The sequence below is a fragment of the Brachyhypopomus gauderio genome, chromosome 9, assembly GCF_052324685.1.
Source record: "Brachyhypopomus gauderio isolate BG-103 chromosome 9, BGAUD_0.2, whole genome shotgun sequence".
NCBI lineage: Eukaryota > Metazoa > Chordata > Actinopteri > Gymnotiformes > Hypopomidae > Brachyhypopomus > Brachyhypopomus gauderio.
This window is the reverse complement of record NC_135219.1, coordinates 6,643,673-6,666,284: the sequence shown is the minus strand read 5'-3', so window position 1 is coordinate 6,666,284 and position 22,612 is coordinate 6,643,673. Positions and strand designations below refer to the sequence as shown.

The following is a 22,612-nucleotide window of genomic DNA, read 5'->3' as shown; positions in this document are numbered from 1 at the left end:
TTTTTGATTATTAAAGACAGCATGCTTCAGCAAACCATAGTCCCAAACAGACTGTATTATACTCAGTGTTCATATGAATTAAGAATGATTGATAGTGATAATTATGAATGGTAGTGAATTAAGCTATCAGGGATACTATAAAATGTCAACCCTTTGGCATGGTCCAAAATCTCAAATTAATATTTCCAACACCTTGAGGAATCCATGCAGGTTATTACCTGCTGGTAATAGTTTTAAAGCACAACTGCTACTGGATTCACTGACAGACACACTGATGGCAGGTAGCTGAAAAATTACCATACAATTCTGTCAGTATGGATAGTATGTTAGAATATAAAGTCAGCATTCCCTCATCTGCCTCAGAGACCATTTCTCCCCTATGCTAACTTCTAGGATTCTGGAATTCTGTGCAGATCTATATTTACTACAAAGCACTATTTAATACATTTAAGTGCCTACATTGACACTATTTATCTTGTGTGGCCCCTTGTGGCCACGTCACACAGAGACATTCCTACTGCTAATACTTATGTTGTTTAACTTATGCCTACTGCTAATACTCAGGTTTGTTTGCTCAGGTTGATGGAAGCAGTTTTTCTAATGAACTCTGTCATGTTCCAGAGACATTATCTAAGCTCACTAGAGGCTGATGACAAATTGGCAATTAAGAACCTAGCTGGTTAAATGTTCTAGAAGTGTGAAAACTGTTGACAACATAATCCTGTACCAATACATTTTGATTCTATTACATGCTGAAATGCTAATGCTAGCATGTACTTTGCACATCTGTCTTGGGTATTTTAGCAAAAAGGAGAACACTTTTATGGTTCTGAATATGGTTATATTATTTTTATAATAGTATCTATTAAAATCTTAATCTCAAAGCCATGATATATCAAGCTGTCTTCACTATAAAATCAGGTAATATCCATGGTACAATAATCATTTTTACAATGGCCAGGTCATCTCTAGATACACTGAATTTGGTTTTCTTCCTCTCTAGGTTCCTCTCACAATATTACATATGCACAGTTAATTTCCTTTGATTTTTTCAAATTTTTGGCAGAAACAACTATTTAAAACTACATCTAATAGTTAAAAAGGTGGTGTACAATATGCATTTTATATGAAGCCATTGCAGGCCTAATATATAGTCCATCAATACTGGCCTAATCATCAACCTGAAATCATTAAATCACATTCTACTTATTTGATATAAGCCTTCCTTTCAGGTCATATTTAATTGAATGTACATAAGAATATGTGGCCCATTTTACTGTTCCAAAAACAGAGAGTATTATAGTTTTTAATTAGATCAACCAAATGTGAATGAGAAAGGGTACATTCTCAAAGATGTTTGGGGGGTTTGCAGGTTGGGGGTGTGGTTTGCTGAGAAAGGGCACATCAGTGTCCTTGCTTGTTTGCTTTATTATTGCTTATAATGGTGATCACCAACAACAGTTTTGAATAACAATTAACATCAACATGCATAAAACTGTCCAATCAAATCATTCAGATGTTTTGCTGAAATATGTTTAGTTATTAGATCAGGGGTGCCCACAAGTTTTCAGCTTGCGAGCTACTTATAAGATGACCAAGTCAGAAAGATCTACCGGGGGGGTTGGGGGTTGTGAGGTGGCGAACGAAATTTGTTGAGCGGATTGCAGATTGGCTACCACGAATGTCAATCAAAATCCAACCGTCAGTGCAGATGGGCGATTCATCTACTACTTTTTAATGTCACGCGATCTACGCACATTCCTTCGCGATCGACCGACACTTCCTTCCCGATCGACGTAATGAGCACCCCTGTATTAGAGAAATAACATCTGTAACCTTTCCTTGGGAATTGTAATTTCTTTCTCTCAATAAAACTATTATATGCACATGGGGGTCACAGGAACAAATTAAATAGAAAGTAAAATACTTTTAAAAGTATAGGGCTTTCATTATTCTATAAATGTATATATTAAAAAATTTACCGTTGAGGCAAGAGACGCTCAGAACTGAGGTATCCAGGCTGGTGTACCTCTTTGTTGAAGTCGCCAAATTTGGCTTGCACAGAGTAAGAAGCAAGAAGCACAGCTGTCTCTGGAGGGCAGTAGATTTCATCACTTAGGATACCTTCCTTTCCCTGGAGGAAAAAGAGCTTCTGGGTGATGTCCTGAATCAACTCCTCCGACACATCCTCAGGGAAGAATTTAGCACGGAACTTGAATTGAAGTGGGTTCTCCTTCTTTACATCCTGAGAGTTGACCTAAAGCCATCATCATAGGAGATACGATGTCAACACAATGGCAGACTATTGCTGAATGTTACAAAGAGACGGTGACGTGGAACACAGAAGAAAATCAAAGAAGAAATGGTTCTGACCATATGAACGTTCACTTTTGTTGACTATAAATGAAGTTTCACCACTCACTAAACATAGCATGGTAATATAGAACAGATTTTGTCTTTGATATTGACATGTTGGGGACAAAAGTTTTTTTTTGTGTGTGTGTGAAACCAATGAGGAAAAATGTTAATTATTTTGGTCAAAGATCAAATTTGTGAAAAAAGATCAATTTGTGAAAAGATCTGACATGATAGCCAATGATGCCCAAATATGTAATATTCCAAATCAGCTGGTCAAAATTATACAGAAAATATATTTATATATTTTTATTTTTTTATTTAAATAGACATCTAAATATTTTAAAGAACCGTTTTGGTTGGTTAAAATGGCATGACTATCTTAATGCACAATATTCACACTTTTTGGGGGCGTGGGGGTGGATGCTCTGCTTTGACTGGAAAGGATAAATTCTTCATTTCAATTCTGAACCTAGTATTAAATTACAAAAAGACATTTAAGATAACTATATTAATTTGAAATGCATAGTTACCTTCTTTTCAAGTTTTAGCCAAGTAGGATAATTTTTGGTGTCTGTGTACTGTAGTCCAAAGTACCATACTTCACGCACCCCAATGGTTTTGACAACCTGTTATGAAACACCACAACTTAGTTAAATGACAGAAACAAACATCAACACTTAGGAAATGGTTATTGAGAAGCACTGACAAGATGGTCCTGTAGGAAAATGGAATGAGGTGCAGGTGATGATAAATAGGTGACTGTGGAAGTGGTTGTGTGTAGTAATTGGTGGAAGGGCTGGTGATTGGTGTGTGTGTGTGTATATGTATGTGTTAGGGAGGTTTACAAACGTAACTTTCAAACAGCTCTGTACATGTGTACGTGTACGTGTGTGTGTGTGTGTGTGTGTGTGTGTGTGTGTGTGTGTGTGTGCGTGTGTGTGTGTGCGCGCCGAAGCATAATAGTTGTGACATCTTGATTTGAAACATTGTTTGGAAATAATCTCCAATTGTGCTTACACCACAGAACCTATTTTAATAGATTATACATTTAATTCTGTAATTCTTATTATGGGCATTTTCTTCTTGTAGTGAGTATGTTGGGTGTTTAAAATCATACTAATTTCCCACACAAATGCAAAAGGCAAGTGCCTCATTTATGCAAGTGATGCAAGTGATTCAGATGTAGAAAAATGCAATAAAAATTATATTTTGTTGTAGAATCTAGAGATCAACTGACCTGATCAAAGAGTTGTTTGCCAGTTGTGCTGGGCTGGATGGCAAATTCCAGCTCAGCATCCACAGTAGTAACACGGACATTTACCTTAAAGAAGAGAAGAAATAGGTCACCGAGTAGCAATTATTTAATGTAATGCCTAAAATGTTTTCTGAAGGTAAACGAAGAACAAATATAGAACATTGAACATTCTTTAGGGATTATGTACACAAGTAAATAATAGTTCAGGTAATGCAAATAGCAATCTGTCACATTTGAAATCTTAAGTCATGATATATTCTTAAATTATTTACAAATACACACACACACACACAAACACACACACAGCTACTAACTGAAAGAATTCACATACTTTTACACAGCTTTTTGAGAGATAAATTACTTTTGTTGAATAAATAATAAATATATATTTTTCTTTACAAATTGAGACTTGGATGTTCATTTCAAAAGATTATTTTAATTGTTTTTTTTTTTTATTTTTAGAAAACAGTGACCATGTATGGGAGGTTTACAAACTTTCAAGCAGCTCTGTACGAGTATGTGTGTGTGTGTGTGTACACACACACACACACACACACACACTCGTACAGAGCTGCTTGAAAGTTTGTAAACCTCCCATACATGGTTATATGCATACATATAATATGTATGTAACATAACCCATACATGGTTATACACACACAATTATTATATGCAATAATGAAATCATGACTTTTAACATGAGACAACAATAATCATTCAAATAGCTGTATGAAACAAATATGTAAAAAGTTCTAGATCTTGACCAGTACAAACACTGGCAGTTGAAAAACACCAATGGACTACTGAATCCTGGTTTTAATACATGTTTTAACCCAGCCCACATTCGGTCACTGATTGGTCATATCAGAAATGCTGTAACCATCAGCTGGTTTCATTACAGACTGCATGACATCAACTAACAGGTTGCCTGGCTCTGGACTTTGCAAGCTCACAGGATTGATGTAACTTACCAGGCTAAACTCACACACTAATTGAACTTCTGAAACAAACAATATAGTGGTGAAGCTGATTAACAGTTAGATGAAACATCTAGTCTTAAGTTTTAATGATTATACAGTATATACGGCTAGGGCTTGGGCTAGAACTGGGCTTGGGGCTGGGGCTGGGGCTGGGGCTAGAGCTGGTGCTGGGGCGAGAACTGGGATTAGGGCTAGTGTTGGGATTAGAGCGGGGGCTGGGGTTTGGGCTAAAGCTGGGATTAGAGCGGGGGCTGGGGCTTGGGCTAGAGCTGGGATTAGAGCGGGGGCTGGGGTTTGAGCTAGAGCTGGGATTAGAGCGGGGGCTGGGGTTTGAGCTAGTGCTGGGATTAGAGCGGGGGCTGGGGTTTGAGCTAGAGCTGGGATTAGAGCGGGGGCTGGGGTTTGGGCTAGAGCTGGGATTAGAGCGGGGGCTGGGGTTTGGGCTAGAGCTGGGATTAGAGCGGGGGCTGGGGTTTGGGCTAGAGCTGGGATTAGAGCGGGGGCTGGGGTTTGGGCTAGAGCTGGGATTAGAGCGGGGGCTGGCTCATTTACACAGTAAAACAAAGACTGCCTTTCAGCCATAGCAACATGCATTCTGTGGGCCCTTAGCTCATTGTGTTCTCTTCCAGCCTAAAAACACACTCACAGGAATAAATGTGCATGTTCTCTCTCTCTCTCTCACACACACACACACACACACACACACACACACACACACACACACACACACACACACACACACACACAGGAATAAAAGTTTACGTACAAATTTTTTTGTATGTTTATAGGACAAGTGGAACTGGTCATGTTCACACTGCACAGATATCTCCATGTTTATGTAAAAAGGAAAACAAAACAATTCACAGGCAGTTTTTATAAGGGATGAAGTCATTGCTTTATTGTTGTTAGTACAGCAAAAATAAACAATCATTTAAATCTCTTCCTTCTAGAGGGTATTTTCCCCCCCACACTCAGACCTTCTAGCAGAGGCCTGTAGGCTTAGTAGCAGACCTTTGAAGGAGCAGCAAAGTGTTTCTGCTGTTCCTACGAGTACACACTCCTGAGCTGAGATTGATGTCATTCATGGGATCAGTGAAGCCACACCTCCATCTTGGGTGTCACAGCCAAGTGCCCCTATCACCACTGGGAAAACCTTGGTGTTAATATTCCACAGTGTCTCTCTTTATTCTTCCTGCCCCTGGAGTTTTTCCCAACTTCTCATATTCTGTCCTTTGGACATTTCCGTCAGTTGGGACAAACATCCATTACCAGAGGTTTTTTTTTGCCTTTTGCCCACTAAAAATGTCTGGTTGGTTTGCACTACTGTCTGGATCTAGTGGTCAAACAGGATCTGAGCCTTGTTGTTCTCCTCCACTCTCCTCCCGTTTGGACTTATGTATACACCAGGGTATCCATCACATATGCCCATTTGTTCACGTATATGATCCCTGCCGCTTTGCTCTTTGAGGATGGTTTCCCTGCCAGCATCTTGCATCCTCCTGTTAGACTGTGGCTTATACACTCACCGGCCACTTTATTAAGTACACCTGTCCAACTGCTCAAGAACGCAAATGTCAAATCAGCCAATCACGTGGTAGCAATTCAATGCATTTAGACATGTAGACATGGCCAAGATGATTTGCTGCAGTTCAAACCGAGCATCAGAATGGAAAAGAAAGGTGATTTAAATTACTTTGAACGGAATGGCTCAAAGTCATTTAAATTTGGCATGGTTGTTTGTGCCAGACGGGCTGGTGTGAGTATTTCAGAAATTGCTGATCTAATGGGATTTTCATGCACAACCATCTCTAGGGTTTACAGAGAATGGCTGAAAAAGAGAAAATATCTAGTGAGCGGCAGTTATGTGGGCACAAATGTCTTGTTGATGCCAGAGGTCAGAGGAGAATGGCCGGGCTGGTTCGAGCAGATAAAATGGCAACAGTAACTCAAATAACCAGTCGTTACAATTGAGGCATGCAGTAAAGCGTCTCTGAAAGCACAACACGTCAAACCTTGAGGCCAATGGGCTACAGCAGCAGAAGACCACACCGGGTGCCACTCCTGTCAACTAAGAACAGGAAACTGAGGCTACACTTTGCACAGGCTTACCAAAACTGGACAATAGATTGGAAAAAACATTGCCTGGTCTGATGAGTCTCGATATCTGCTGAGACATTTGGAAGGTAGGGTCAGAATTTGGCGTCAACAACATGAAAGCATGTATCCATCCTGCCTTATATCAACGGTTCAGGCTGGTGGTGGTGGTTTAATGGTGTGGGAGATATTTTCCTGGCACACTTTGGGCCCATTAGTACCAATTGAGCACATGCCACAGCCTACCCAAGGTATGTTGCTGACCATGTCCATCCCTTTATGACCACAGTGTACCCATCTTCTGATGGCTACTTCCAGCAGGAAAACACGCCATGTCAAAGCGCGAATCATCTCAGACTGGTTTCTTGAACACGACAATGAGTCACCTTTGAATTTTTTCTGTGGTATCTTTCATGGAGGGACAAAACCTGCCATGGCACCTCCTCTGCTTCTATGGTGACCACGTCCTACATCTGACTGAGGCATTCCCTCATGACCCTGGTGGTCCACTGCTTTGGCCTTATTTAGAGGATGTTTTATGTCTCACCCATGGACCCTGTACGCCCATTACCCCTCCCACATTGTAGGACCTTCCTCCCTCCCTCTGGCTTTTGTACAGCCTCTAGATGTTGGATTTTGATTGGCAAACAACTTAGATGATAGCCTGATGTAAAGGAGATGAATGATAGTGCCGATGGTAGTTCTGCTCCTGAATTTACCACTCTATACAGAATTTACAGTGGAGAAGGTGCTCCTTTATATATACCACACTTGATAGCACACTAAAGTTGATATTACAAAGGGTTAGATATTTGAGTATTCACTAGTGTAACATTGAGTTAGCTGATGCTTTGATCCTATTGTGCTATCAACCCACTTCTGATCAATGCTCATGTACATGCACATATGCTCATTCAGTTTGGTGGCTAGCACTCCTCACAAGGACTGTGTCTTGTTAGTCAGCCCTGATTAGGGCTGCTATTTAGAAGCTGGTTTATTTTGTTACTTTCAATACTTAAGTAGCTTACATTTGAAGGCCAATACTTTTGTACATTTACTAAAGTAGAAGTCTAAAGGGAGGACTTCTACTTGTACTGGAGTAATGTTTTACCATAGTATGTGGTTTGTGTACTTCATCCACCACTGGTTTCTGACCTACTTTTGAATGTCTGCTAATAAATGCTGAGGGCCTCCTGAAATGGAAATGCTCTCAACCACTCTCAGTTGAAGTCTCAGGTGTGGTGATTTCTTCTCTCACACGGTCAGTTTTGCTTCAGATCTGGGTCTACCCACAGCTTTGCTTGTGTTGGACTGTAACGGAGTATACTTTGCATAGTTCAAGACTCATTTGTCTGGTGTTTTTTTTTGTGTATCTCTGCAGTCTGGACACCAGTGCTGTTAACCTTTATTTAGCACTCTAGAGTTACTTATGGGCCATCAGTTACATTTTCATCTTTAGCCAGGCTGCATGTTTGATCTTCATGTCCTCCTGGAGCTCTGACAATTCACCAGCTTCCGTCTGAGATTCTTTATTTTGTTTTCTTGTTTGCAAGAAAAACAGCAGGGGTGACCTGTGGCTTGTATTCTGTACATTAGGGTCTCAAGTATGACCATCACAGCAGCGTATACCAGCAGTTTTATTGGTTTCAGTTAAACTATTTGGTTTGTATAGGGCTTATTGCTTATTATCCATGCATATCTACTAGCATATGATGGTCGCTTGCCACCAAAAGCTTTTAGCCGTGGTTGACATTCTGGTACTCCTGGATTCCAATTGCATTCTGACAGTCATTTCTCGGATGCAGTAGGTATTCTCTGTGGGCAGTGGCAGATCCTTGGAATTACATTTAATATCACTACTATTTTATTATCATTATTATATTAAGCAAAAAGTATAACCTATAGAGTAAAATCCCTATTCTGTAACAGGTGATCACCGAGTGCTCTATGTTCACAAAACTGAGCAACACAACAACTTCAGAAGAACCTTTCTGTCTCGTCCAGAATCGTCCATCAGATTGCCAGATGGAGAAATGTGATTTGTCACTCCAGAGTATGCTCCTCCACTGCTCTAGAGTCCTCTGGACACACAATTTGCACAGGCTCATCAAAATTGGATAACAGAAGTTTGGAAAAACATTGCCTGGTCTGATGAGTCTCTATTTCTGCTGCGACATACGGATGGTAGGGTCAGAATTCGGCATCAACAACATGAAAGCATGGACCCATCCTGCCTTGTATCACAGTCTAGGCTGGTGGTGCAATGGTGTGGCGGATATTTTCCTGGCACACTTTGGGCCCATTAGTACCAACTGAGCATCGTGTCAACGCCACAGCCTACCCGAGTATTATTGCTGACCATGTCCATTCCTTTATGATCACAGCGTATCCATCTTCTGATGGCTACTTCCAGCAGGACAATGCACCATGTCACACACACACACCATAAAAATCTACAGACTTTCAGTTTTTGTACATGTCATTTTCTACACTGAGATGAAAAGGCCATTGTGTGAGCACTGATTCTGCATGCTAATGACCATTGCTCTCATTGACCCCCTCAACAGGGGGGAGGGTGGACATCTTGCAGTGATGGATACCTCTGCAGTATTTTCAGAATGGAGACAATGACCCCAGCTAAGGGAAGGACAGCAGGACAACATTACAGACTTAAGCTTTACCAAAAAAATATATTCCTTTCATTAAGATTGTCCACTTCTCTATGGTCCATCAGAGACTACTACTTGATTTATTTTCACTACATGACATTTTGTTCCCTCATGATGTTGAGTGAGAAAGGAGCAGCAAAATCAGTTTAGCAACCTAGATATCGCAACTGCTAAATAATCTCATTCTCCAAAATAAACTGCCACTGCAACACAATGCTTAGATCAGAATTTTTTTTGAATTCAGAATGCTTCCCCTTCAGGGTTTCGCTGAGATTCCTGACTTTCCTTTTAAAAACACATTATTGAAAGATTAACAATTTTCACCTACAGAAAAATGAAACTGGAAGTGAAGTGAAGCCTAGTAAAGTTAGCATGTTAGCACTGTTGCTAGCTTCGACAATGTTTGGTGCACAAGGTGAGGTCATGACACTGGGCAGTGAAGTACATGGAAGTGAGGCAACACGTTATGACTGTATAAATTAGACTAAATGGAATACAAGCTTATGCAACTCGTAAACATCTTGGTTTGGCCTAACTTCCAACAGCCTGAGGACTGTGTTGGGTTGTTGTGGGCATGTAAATGTAGTTAAATGTTGATGATTTATTTGATTATTGGCTTAGTCCCACTATATATTGTAGTGCACTGATTTGTGCAAAAACACAATAATAATGACCATGTATGGAATTTTGAACTCCATTTAAAACAGAGGAACAAGGTTACCTTTCACTAAATGGATAATCCCTATCACCACACTATGCAGGCATGCCTTGGCCTTAGCCTATAAATAATCACAGAAATGACAGGTAAATAAGTAGTTAAATCTGGATTATGCTCCTCCATCCAATATGTAGACAAACCTATCAAAATCAGATGCTATACTATATTATACTATACTTAATTTTGTGTGTGTGATTGGTTGTCTGTGACTTGTACCTGTGTTAAATTGTAAAGCGCCTTGGGTATTCTGAAAGGCGCTATATAAATTGAACAGTCATTCATTCATTCATTCATTCATACTTTTATATGCAAGTCTGGGTGGTAAACTGATAATACTAAGATACCAGTGATACGAAGAATCTCGGCCATGATGCATGAGAAAACATGAGCTAAGTCCCTAGCCAGGCAGGGCTGAGTCATTTGTAAGTGAAGACAGACTGGTATTTAACAAAGGCATATGGATGCAAAAACCCACGCTTCTATAGCGCCCATGGTTTTCTGCCAGTGTTCATTTCCATATGTCACAGTGAACACATGGCCTACGCAGAAATCACAGCTGAAGAATAAGACAAACCCAGCTATGACAGTTATGGCTTTGAAAAAAATCAATTAGCTAATGTTGTATGTTGGATATTAGGGGTGGGAATCGTTTACTATCTCACGATTCGATTCGATTCCGATTTTGGGGGCCACAATTCAATTCAAAAATCAATTTTCGATTCAAAACGATTTTCGATTCAAAAAACGATTTGATTTATAAAAATGTCTGCTTCAGTCTATAAAATCTGCATGATCTACTACAGTCTGCTTTGCAAGACAGAACGACAAATACAGAAAATTAAGTGTCTTTCACATTTAATTAACAAAAATTAAGTGCTTTGGTAAAATAAAATGGTTTTTGTTGTTACCAAAATTCTTGAGCTTCATTTTGCGAGCTGTCAGGGCTGGCTCGGATGCAGTTCCCCCAGCCGTCGCTAGGGGCACCAGAGTCAGTCCCAGACTAAACCGACATAACCGTACGTTCTCAGCCAGTCTCTGCTTTCTCTGTGATTGCTTATCGTTTAATGGTGTCTCGCCACCTCTCTCTGTTATCACTACGGTTGAGTGTTATTTTTCATGCGTTGTATTTTCCGCATTGGTTTTTTGTTTCTATTTACTCCGTGCCCTCACGGTTTTGCTTTCTATTCTCTTGCGCGTTGAGTCTTCCGTGTTGTTTTGTTTGTTCGTTCTGGGTCGCTGTGCGCGTTTCCCTCTCGCTAATATATTTGACGAGTGTCAAACGTCTTGCTCTTGCGAGCCGGCACTTGGGTCCATCCTTCTCTATATTATTTCTCACCCTTAACGCTCCCGTGCTCACCGCGTTACACAAGCCTTGCACACGAGCTACATTGTGTCCAGTTCGGTCTTCCCCGGCATTCTGTAAAAACCAAAATGAACCCATATTTTTGCCTTAAATGAAGACCGGACAGGTTGAATATCTCTTTCCTCCATGTGTTTTGAACCTTTTCCGCGCATGAGTGTGTCCCAGAACATCTCGCGTAATTTTGTAATTACGTAACGCGAGACTTCACCACGACTTAGAATCGATTTTGGGACATTTAAAATCGATTCTGAATCGTAGTAAATGAGAATCGATTTTTGATATATGAATCGATTTTTTGGCACACCTCTATTGGATATGTCGTTTTTTTAAACACTTCACGTGGCATGATGACACCAAGTTATTATGTCTCAAAAACCTTAAGATTATCTAGAACTTTAGCAACTAACAAGGACTCAAAGTAGATTTTGTATGGCTGCCCTACTAGTATGGACGCAGGTTTGAGCAGTGCATTTAATGCCTGTACAGCTTGTAAACTTGAGCAAACTAATTACTTTAATCAGCATACAAACATGACAACCTTCAGTAACCTTAAAAGAGTAAGGCCCAATGGCAACTAATGAATAGAGATTTGGACAGTGTTTAGCATTAAATGCTCCCTTGCATGAAACCCCTTGGGCAATGACAAGTGATAAAATACCACTGAGATGCAAAGAGAATATGATAGGCAGGGGACAGAAGCAAATATAACTTATTTCATTTTCAAAAAGGATTAGAATAATATTAAAGAGCCATGTTGAATATTTATATTCAAGGACATAAAATAGTTAAAATTTTCTTTTTAAATATACTTTGAGCAGAATGAAATGTTTAGTATACTGTAGGATGTTCTTTCAAAAACAATTACGACTTCTCGTCACTTCATGTGTTCAAAGTGAAAAACCAAAAAAGTAAATATTTCAGTTTTACATACATTCCAACACAACCTTTATCTATTCTGATAATACAACACTTACCTCAAAATATTTTTTTTTGTCAAGTCAGAGTTTGCACTCCCCAAGAGCCACTATGGAGTTGAAACTATAGCCACCGCCCAAATCCATGGTGAAATAGTGAAGATTCTCCCTTTATTGTTTTTAAATGGGCAGTTGCCTCATTTCACCACCTCGTCATCGGGGTGGGGATACTAGTGGAGAAATATCTTCCACATCAAAAGATCTATCTGTAATGAAACTTCACTTAGCATCTGGCTATTCTGTGTCACTCACAATGACCTGTCTCCACACACTAATTATATATATATATATATATATATATATATATATATATATATATATATATATATATATATATATATATATATATATATATATATATATATATAGATATCCTCCCCCCCCCCCCAAGAGTTGTTCTTGGAACTGGAATGTTAGAAAAGCCTGAAGACTTACTTTGTTTGCTATTCATCATCAGAATGAGTCATTCCAAGTGAAACCAGCACGGTGACATGAAGGTAACTGATACTGTACTTCATTCATTAGGAACTAAATGCAGTTTTCACCACTCATTTCATAACCTCACAAGAATAAACATAGAAAATGCCAGCGATTATATTACACCGCAAAGGTGTACATCTGCTCATCAACCAGTGACCTTTCATCAGTGCTCAGCTTCTAAGTACAGATCTGATGATGACTGGATATTTTTGGATTCTCATATCACTGCATGAATAAACCTCCCAGCATTCTGCTGTTCTTAATAAACATGACATACCTGAATCCACAACCATGACACCAGCTACAACACTGTGTCCGTGTTGCCGGTCTGCCACCCAAATGTCTCTCATCACCACTGATTAGCTCTTGATCAACAAGAGGATGACTGAGAAATCAGCTTGCCCTACAGCTGCTGTACACTAAGAAAATGCACGTATAGGATAGGTGTACAGGTGGTGAGTGACTGTAGGTAGAAGGCAGGTGTTTCAAACAGTTGCTGGTGATTGTATGCTGCAAGAGACTTGTTTCCTTGACACAAAAATGCTACTTCAACCCCGGGGCTGTCAGCAAACCAACAATGCAGCATTTTCACAGTCAGAACATTGGCATTTTAGTATTGCATCATTACCATGATTTGGGCTTTTTTATTTTAATTTGCTAGACCTAACAAGCAGATGATATTCGCGTAGAACACTCGTAACTTCAGATTAATATTTGCTTTTCTATGCCCCTTTACGTATAAGCAATGAGTGATCACTAATTTTACTTAACTGGAAATATGTACATGACAAAGTCATGGAATAGATAGCTCAAATTACTTTACTGTACAGAGAATTACAGGTGATCAATAACAGGCTATATATTAGATTATGATTTCATATATTTCAGGTTATTTAGATTACCGAGGATGTATGCCATATAGACTCATTGTGTACGGTTATGGTTTTTTTCTCATTTACATCGATCTTTTTTATTGTCACCAAATACCTGATTGGTTATGTGTTCGACTGTCAAAACCTGAAACCATTCAAACTATGTCAGGTGAAACCAACCAAAACTCAGCGTAGCTTTACGAAGATGTTGAACGTGTTGACGACAAATCAACAGCCAAACTTTACAGAATAACTAATCACATACTTACAGGTTTGGGCATTTTGAATCCTACTGTTGAAGCAAAGGCTTCGGATTATTCCGGTAAATGACTATTCCAGAGAGTCTCCTATGACAAAAGAAGAGAAACGAGTTTCACCTATCCCAGCGATACTGAGTCAGCGGCGCCCTTCCTTTAACGACAGTGGGAACATACATCGGTACTGACGCACTCCATGTCTAACCTTATGAATCACTATTAAAATTTAGACTCTTCTATACTGGCCTCACCCATAGTGGCACAAAAGGTTTTAGCAGTCAATGACTTTTAAGTCTCCACCTCACTCTTAATGTTATTTCTGTTGCCTTCACCTACGAAATCATCTTCTGTCTGTTATAAGTCACTGTGTATTACACTGCAAATCTATAGCTGATTTATTTCACTGAAATGGGTGGAATGCACCAATCTATTCATACCGGCGAAATCCTGGGACGAGCCGCAGCAATGTGTTGTAGATATGTCGCAAATTCAATACGACAGCCCATATAAAACAGGCTAATTAGGCTACATACGAACACTGTGATTAATCCTGCTTCCTCATTGACTGATTTGGAATAGTTCTGCCACTCTTAAAATGCGACCGCTTGAAGAATTTGTAAAGTAATGTATCACATAAACTGACTGTCAGTGAGGAGCAGACTAAACCAGCCCATTTAACAACCATCCTTTTTTTGCTATGCAACTAGCCACATCCCACTAACAAGCAGAGAAACACCTGTTGAAATAGATGTTTCCTTTGAGTGGGGCGGCGTCAGTGCGTCTCGGGACAAAATAAATAAGTAAATGCAATAAGAAATGTAGCGATACAACATGAGCTTTTTCCACCAAATGAAACAGTGTAAAAACCTCAGTAATATCTTCAACTCGAACATGTCTTACCAGAAAGGGAAGAGATGGGATTTGTGGTAACTCCTATAAATCCGACTCTACCAGCACAACTCCCCTCCCTCCGATAAAATCGTCGGGCAGCTGCGCAATATGGCTGATCGGCCACTCCGGCGCTGTGAGCTGCATCTGAGTTGTTGGCGAATTGTTGAATGAGTTCCTGTTCGTCACCCGTGCAACAGTAAAGGCCTTTACGCTTACAACAGCGACTCCGATGGGCTGTATAACACATAGCATTTGTTAATGCAGACTACTGTATTACTATATTATAAATAAGTTAATATATTCGAAAATATTAGTGTTTCCAAACTAGGTTACGTTTAGAATGATTAGTGATTTAACCTACTGAATTATAGTCTGTCTACACATCAGCATTTTAAGAAAAAACTATTACTCAGCTGTATTAGGTGAAATTGAGGTAATTTGTTTTCAAAAACGTGTTTCATTAATTAGAGGGTAATTTTTCCTGGGGGAAACGTTCCGAGAGACACCTTATTCACGTTGGCGCATGTAACGGCCAGTATCAGGAAATCAGTAGCTAAGTATTCTACAGTGAATAATATAGGAGATATCACTGATGTTCACAACACACATTTATTTACTTAGGTGTCAGGCACTCTTCCAGCATCTTTTCAGTTGTCCTGCGTCTCACAAATGTTTGTCTGTGTGATCCAAACACCTCAAACTTCGATTCGTCTGTCCAGAACACTTTTTTCCAATCTTCCTCTGTCCAATGTCTGTGTTCTTTTGCCCATATTAATCTTTTTCTTTTATTAGTCAGTCTCAGATATGGCTTTTTCTTTGCCACTCTGCCCTGAAGGCCAGCATCCTGGAGTCGCTTCTTCACTGTAGACGTTGACACTGGCGTTTTGCGGGTACTATTTAATGAAGCTGCCAGTTGAGGACCTGTGAGCGGTCGATTTCTCAAACTTGAGACTCGTCTTGTTGCTCAGTTGTGCAGCGGGGACTTTCACTTCTCTTTCTACTCTGGTCAGAGCCTGTTTGTGCTCTCCTCTGATGGGAGTAGTACACACCATTGTAGGAAATCTTCAGTTTCTTGGCAATGTCTTTCATGGAATAGTCTTCATTTCTCAGAACAAGAATAGACTGTCGAGTTTCAATTGAAAGTTCTCTTTTTCTGGCCATTTTGTGAGTTTAATCGAACCAACAATTGTAATGCTCCAGATTCTCAACTAGCTCAAAGGAAGGTCAGTTTTATAGCTTCTCTAATCAGCAAAACTGTTTTAAGGCCAGCACCCAACCACACCCCACATGTACCTACTTGCACAAGGGTTTTCTAAACATCCAATAGCCTTCTTACACAGTTAGCTAACACAATGTACCATTAGAACACTGGAGTGATGGTGGTTGGAAATGGGTCTCCATGTAGATATTGCATTAAAAACCAGATGTTTACAGCTAGTTTACAGTTAATTTACCACATTAACAATGAGTGTATTTCCGATTCATTAAATGTTAGCATAATTGAGAAAAAAAATTCTGTCAAAAATAAGGAAATTTCTAAGTGATCCCAAATTTTGAATGGTTGTCACGCTACAGCCCCAGACCCCTCCCTTTGGGGCATGTGTCTCCGTAGTTCGTGTCCGTGTATGTACATGTGGGGATGTGGTTGGGTGTGTGTGTGTGTGTTCACTTGTGTCGTTAGTCTAATGTGTTTCATGCAGTGCTTGTTAGAATACGTGTATAAAGTGTATGTGTGTAGCGTCCTGTGCTTCTCTTTGTTAGTGTCTCATTCAAATGTGTTGTGTTGATTAGCCTGTATAGGAAATGTGTTGTACAGTTAGTTTTTATTCCAAAGCATAAGTCTATTCGTCTTTGTGAGGATTACAAACTGACACATCAATCTCTGCTTGGAGGTGAATCAGTATCCCCTCTTGGAAAATACAGGCAGGAGGGAAACCATCCACTATTTTCAGATCATTATATACACTCTTCCAGAACAGTGTCATATGCTTGGGGCACATGATAAACTTGGAGGGGTTACAACCAGATCCCCCAAGAAAGCAAGCCATTGAAAAGGCGCTAGTGCCTAAAAGCTTATTAGTGTTAAGATTTTGTATGGCAATGTTCAATTACTATGGCCAATTTATACCCAACTTGATACAGAGATTAAACCATTGACTGAGCTGGTACACAAAGTGTGGTCCTGGACAGAAAAGTGTCTTATTAAAAGTGAATTATTTGCAAATTGAAAAGGAAGCACTCAGTATCAATGAATACTTGTATGGGTGTAAGTTTACTTTGATCATGACCTACAAGCCATTATTGAATATTGTAGGACCAAAAAGCACTTCAACAGTGGCTAGGCAGTAAGGGCCACTGATCCTAGCTGCCTATGACACACCAAAGAAGCCTTCCCTACAACATGGCAATACTTATGCATTATCCTGATTACTACTAAATGTTGTGGGTGATTGTGATGCAACTTTTTGGACATGTGACCTCCTCATTTGATCCAGTGTTGCAGAAGGTAACACATTTTACCTTGAATGGTTAGCCAAAACACATACTGTAATGGAGGATGAGTTGAAGCTGTAACACAGAACTGACAGTAGAAAACTGGGTTATTATACATGAGGTTGTGGGTACCAGTGTTGGAAGGAGCTGCATTCAAAACAAACAGGAATGGTCAAGATGAAAGCAGTAGCTAGTTGTTATTTTTGTGGCCACAACTCAATTCAAATGGAGAGTAATGTCTTTGTTAACCAGACATGTCAGTTAAACAAGAATCAACTAGCCACGACTCCGTTTTGTAATTGGAGCTGGACTGATTATTTTTGTTGTGTCATATCCGTTAACTGTGTACAACAAATCTGCATTCCTTCCCTTACATGCACACCCACGACCACACAGAGCACACCCTCTCATTCCCAGACACTCCTTCCATTCTAATCACCAGAGTATTGACACCTGTCATCTAATCAGGATAGGGATGTATTTATTCCCACAGGTCGCACTGTCCAGTGCTGCGCATTTATGGAGTCAAATTAGGGTCTTTAATGGTGACGAAAAAATAATAATATCGCAAATATAAGATTAGCATTTTGCATTTTACGTTCCTAATTTGTTTCTGCAATACTTTCCCTCTTTTGCGTTTCTTTCTTTTCTTTGCGTTTCACATTTTATGTTGCTGCTTTTTTTTTGCAATACTTTCTCCCTTTTGCGTTTCTTTCTTTTGTTTGCGCGTCACTGCTTTTCTTTGCGTCTCGCATTTTACGTTCATAAATTTTTTTTTGCGCTTCACTCTTTTCTTTGCTCCGGTTTTACCCTCTGTGTGGGGGCGGGGAAAGAGGCGTGGCCAAGAGCGAAAGGCGTGCTGTGAATGTTCAGCGTCAGTTCAGCTTCCTTCCACTCGCTGAACTGAACTGCTGCTGCAGCGCATCTGGTGTTAAAGGAAGAGAGAGGTCGGGTGTGTGCGAGGTGGTGGCGCATTTCAGGGCATTGTTTTTATTCGCTCAGGTTTTCAAAAGATCATTTCAAACCGACCTCAGTAAAATGTTAATAATAATAATAATATATATATTTTTAAACGAAGTTTTAAAAGGGCACTTTCATTGATAAAGGGCAGAGTTGGTGGTGCTTTAGCACCTGATGTCTATGTCTGCACGCATATACCTGTGGTCCAGCTGGGCGACCGTCTGCCATGATACCAGTAACCAAATTGCCGCGCTGTGTGACGGTTCAACTGATGACGCTGAACGTTCACAGCACGCCTTTCGCTCTTGGCCACGCCTCTTTCCCCGCCCCCACACAGAGGGTAAAACCGGAGCAAAGAAAAGAGAGAAGCGCAAAAAAAAATTATGAACGTAAAATGCGAGACGCAAAGAAAAGCAGTGACGCGCAAACAAAAGAAAGAAACGCAAAAGGGAGAAAGTATTGCAAAAAAAAGCAGCAACATAAAATGTGAAACGCAAAGAAAAGAAAGAAACGCAAAAGAGGGAAAGTATTGCAGAAATAAATTAGGAACGTAAAATGCAAAATGCTAATCTTATATTTGCGATATTATTATTTTTTCGTCACCATAAAAGACCCTAATTTGACTCCATACGCATTCAGCCTGCACCCTCGCCTCGCACCGTGGGAGAGTCCTGCTCTGTGTTGTGGACATCCAAGCCCTGTTCTTCTTGTAGCTGTGTCTGTTCCTTATCTCTTAATCTTTGAGTTTGTTCTGCCTTGTGGCCTACGTATTTAAGTTGCTTATGATGGATAATAAAGCCGCTCGCTCACAGCCTCCGACTCCTGCTGCTTCTGTCCCGGCATCACAGATTCATGTCGAATGCTAACAGGACATTTTAGATGGCTGGGGGATGTTGTCAAACAACATCTGGGCAAACATTACTCTAAACAATATGCTGAATAATGTGATGGATATTTTGCATTAAAATATTTCTGACAAAATTTCACATAACTTGCGACAAGGGGATTACCTTTTTTATTATTGCACCTCGCTTTTATTATTAATTTTATTAACTTGTCTTTTCACATCACTTTTACTTTTTTACATTGTGTTTTTTACTTTTCTTGGACATATTTGTTGCATATTTTTTTAAAAGCAGCAAAATCTAGATACAGAGGCCCCCTGCCAGCTGACCCTGCCAGCAGTGGCAGTATTTCATGTTGTCCTGTTGTGACTTTGTGTTCATCCCTCAGGCCCATTAGGAAACCCAACACCTGAAGGTCATTTGTCTCTCTCAATATTGTCTTTGCACCAGTTGACTGCTGGTTATTAAATCCTTAATTTGGATTATCTCTCTTTGGATTATTTATGTTGGTGCACTTTATTCATTAAATCCTCCATTTTCCCTGCAAGGTTTTCTGCAATCATGTGAGATGGCAACAAAAACAGTTTTGCCTACGGGGAATATGCTAAATATTTTCCGGTTCTCTTAACACCCTTGAGCGATGGTTTGTGGATAGATTGAGCAAATTCATAACTTTGGTCTTTTCTAGGTCTGGTTTTTTTTATTGGCTCAGTTGATCACTGCAGCGCTCACTAAGACTAAATATTTCTATATTGAAGATTTTGAGGTAAAACAATAACTAGGACTAATTTATGTGTTTTTTTTATCCTAGAGACATTATGTACATCTTGCACAAACAGATTTTGTTTTTACATTGAGACTTTATTTGTTTTGCGTGAGCTACCTTTGTTTTTATATTCTTCCTAAATGGCTACAATGCTCAATGGGACTCAATACTTCCACTTACAAGACTTTGAGTTTGAACAGTTCAATAACTAGCACGAATTTGAGTGCTTTTGATCCTTGAGACATTAAAGTATGGATGAGCTGGTTTTGTTCACTACACAGTCCCACCAGGATTTCGCGGGCCTTTTTTGTGATTGTTGCGGGCTAAAATGTTTGATGTTGCGGGTGTTTTTCAAAAAAATTGCGATGGAAGTTGCGGTGTGTTTTTGCTTTTTTGTGAGTACATTACAATAGGGAGTAAATGTTGTATGGTTTCCTCTATTTAGTAGTCCATTTTAATGATCTATTTACCTATTTATTCAGGGTTGCCAACTTTTCAAGATCGCTTGAAGTGAGATTTGAACCTGGAGGGGGTGGCGGGGTTAGCGAACGTAAGTTGTTATCGGGCGGCCTGTAAAATGGACACAAATTAAGTATTATATCGAGATCGATCGCCAGTGGTTGTGCCAGAGCGAACTAGTAACTCACAGATATGGATCAGAGATAAATAAACTTTATCTCTGACTTTAAACTTTATCTCATTTTAAAGTAGGGTTGCCACCTAGGTCTGACAAAAAACAAGGACACTGTCATACTGAGCGAGTGTAATCTGTTGAGCGGGGTGGGCGGCGAACGTAAGTTGTTGAGCGCGGCATGGCGAACGTAAACTTAACGTAAAACGTTACCGGAGGGGTTTAAAATGGACACAGCGAGAAAAAAACAGATTTAAAGTGTGCAGAAACAGTCTGAATCATGGTTTGAACTAACCTAGTTTTTTTTTGCCGGGACCGAATATTAAAAAGATGAAAAACCGGGACAAACCGGGACAGCCTGGTAAAACCGGTACAGGCACGTGAAAACCGGGACAGGTGGCAACACTAGTTTAAAGTTTAAACTTATAAACTTTATCTCAGACCCTCGCCGCTTGCGTGCGCTGCAGTGAGTTCGCGGGCTACCGTTGCATTGTGGGGAATGTAGTGTTTGTGCGTGCAAAACACCATCGGGCGGCTGTGGCCTGCGGGCCGGTTCTAATAGTAATTAAATATCATCCAGGGGGCCATAGATAATCAATTCGCGTATCGGATCTGGACAGTGTATCCCCGCTTTCATGTAGTGTACCGGGATACTGCTTTTCCCGATCTTTTTGCCGTTATTTTCGTCGCTCATGCTGCTCCTCTTGAACGTATATACGGAAGTAAGGCGGGAGTTTGTCGACGTCACATCAAGACGACATCAGTGATTGGTCAAATGTGCGGGAAAGTTGCGGTGATTGGCTGAAGTTGCAACACCGCCCTGAATTCACGGGGTTTGCTTGAAGTAGCGTTGAAGTTGCAAATCGCAACATCGCGACTTTCTGGAGGGTCTGATTAATTGTTGACGGGGGCGCGGGGTTAGCGAACGTAAGTTGTTACCGGGCGGCCTGTAAAATGGACACAAATTAAGTATTATATCGAGATCGATCGCCAGTGGTTGGCGTCAGAGCGAACTAGTAACTCATAGATATGGATCAGAGATAAATAAACTTTATCTCTGACTTTAAACTTTATCTCAGTTTAAAGTTTAAACTTATAAACTTTATCTCAGACCCTCGCCACTTGCGTGCGCTGCAGTGACTTCGCGGGCTACCGTTGCATTGTGGGGAATGTAGTGTTTGTGCGTGCAAAACACCATCGGGCGGCTGTGGCCTGCGGGCCGGTTCTAATAGTAATTAAATATCATCCAGGGGGCCATAGATAATCAATTCGCGGGTCTGATCTGGACAGTTTATCCCCGCTTTCATGTAGTGTACCGGGATACTGCTTTTCCCGATCTTTTTGCCGTTATTTTCGTCGCTCATGCTGCTTTCAGTCTGCTCCTCTTGAACGTATATACGGAAGTAAGGCGGGAGTTTGTCGACGTCACATCAATACGACATCAGTGATTGGTCAAATTTGCGGGAAAGTTGCGGTGATTGGCTGAAGTTGCAACACCGCCCTGAATTCGCGGGGTTTGCTTGAAGTTGCGTTGAAGTTGCAAATCGCAACATCGCGACTTTCTGGAGGGTCTGACTACAAAGATAATGTTTAATCGGGCCATTCTATGTAATTTGTGACATACATATGCAGGATTGTGTTTGACTTTTGTTAACCGGACCTGTTCTCAATTTCTATTTTGTGTACTATTTCAGTGGGGTTTTATATACAGGGATTTGTAATGCGGGAGAAGTCCTGCAGGCAGAGCAGTTGGAAAAGTTCCTCAGCTGTGTTGCTTATGTACCAGGTATATAGGTATGGTTCTCCTACCCACCACTTCCCCATTTTAATTTATTTATTTAGCTTTATTTATTTATCTATTCTGCTCTTGGTCTTATTATCACCATTCACCACCTGCTGCCCTCCTGTGGGTTATGCAGTGGTGGAGCTAGACTGCATAGGGTGCATTCAAGGGGTGGCCAAATGGTGACCAAGGCTTTATCAGAGGGGTCCATATACAAATGATG

At 40.3% G+C, this 22,612-nt stretch overlaps 1 protein-coding gene across 2 annotated transcripts in view; it reads right to left on the bottom strand.

Annotated features, from left to right (window-relative positions):
* ezrb (ezrin b) overlaps positions 1-15,093 on the bottom strand; it is a 28,477-nt gene extending 13,384 nt beyond the window's left edge. The window contains exons 1-5 of one of the 2 annotated variants that reach the window (XM_077016712.1): positions 14,921-15,093; positions 14,033-14,110; positions 3,596-3,679; positions 2,889-2,984; positions 1,983-2,257 (exon numbers count right to left, since the gene is read on the bottom strand). In XM_077016712.1, the coding sequence (XP_076872827.1) occupies positions 1,983-2,257; positions 2,889-2,984; positions 3,596-3,679; positions 14,033-14,044 (467 nt within the window). In that variant the 5' untranslated portion in view covers positions 14,045-14,110; positions 14,921-15,093. Of the gene's footprint in view, positions 1-1,982; positions 2,258-2,888; positions 2,985-3,595; positions 3,680-14,032; positions 14,111-14,457; positions 14,668-14,920 lie in introns of those variants that run through there. The other variant, XM_077016713.1, reaches the window with a different exon arrangement.
* Positions 15,094-22,612: the final 7,519 nt, after the last annotated feature.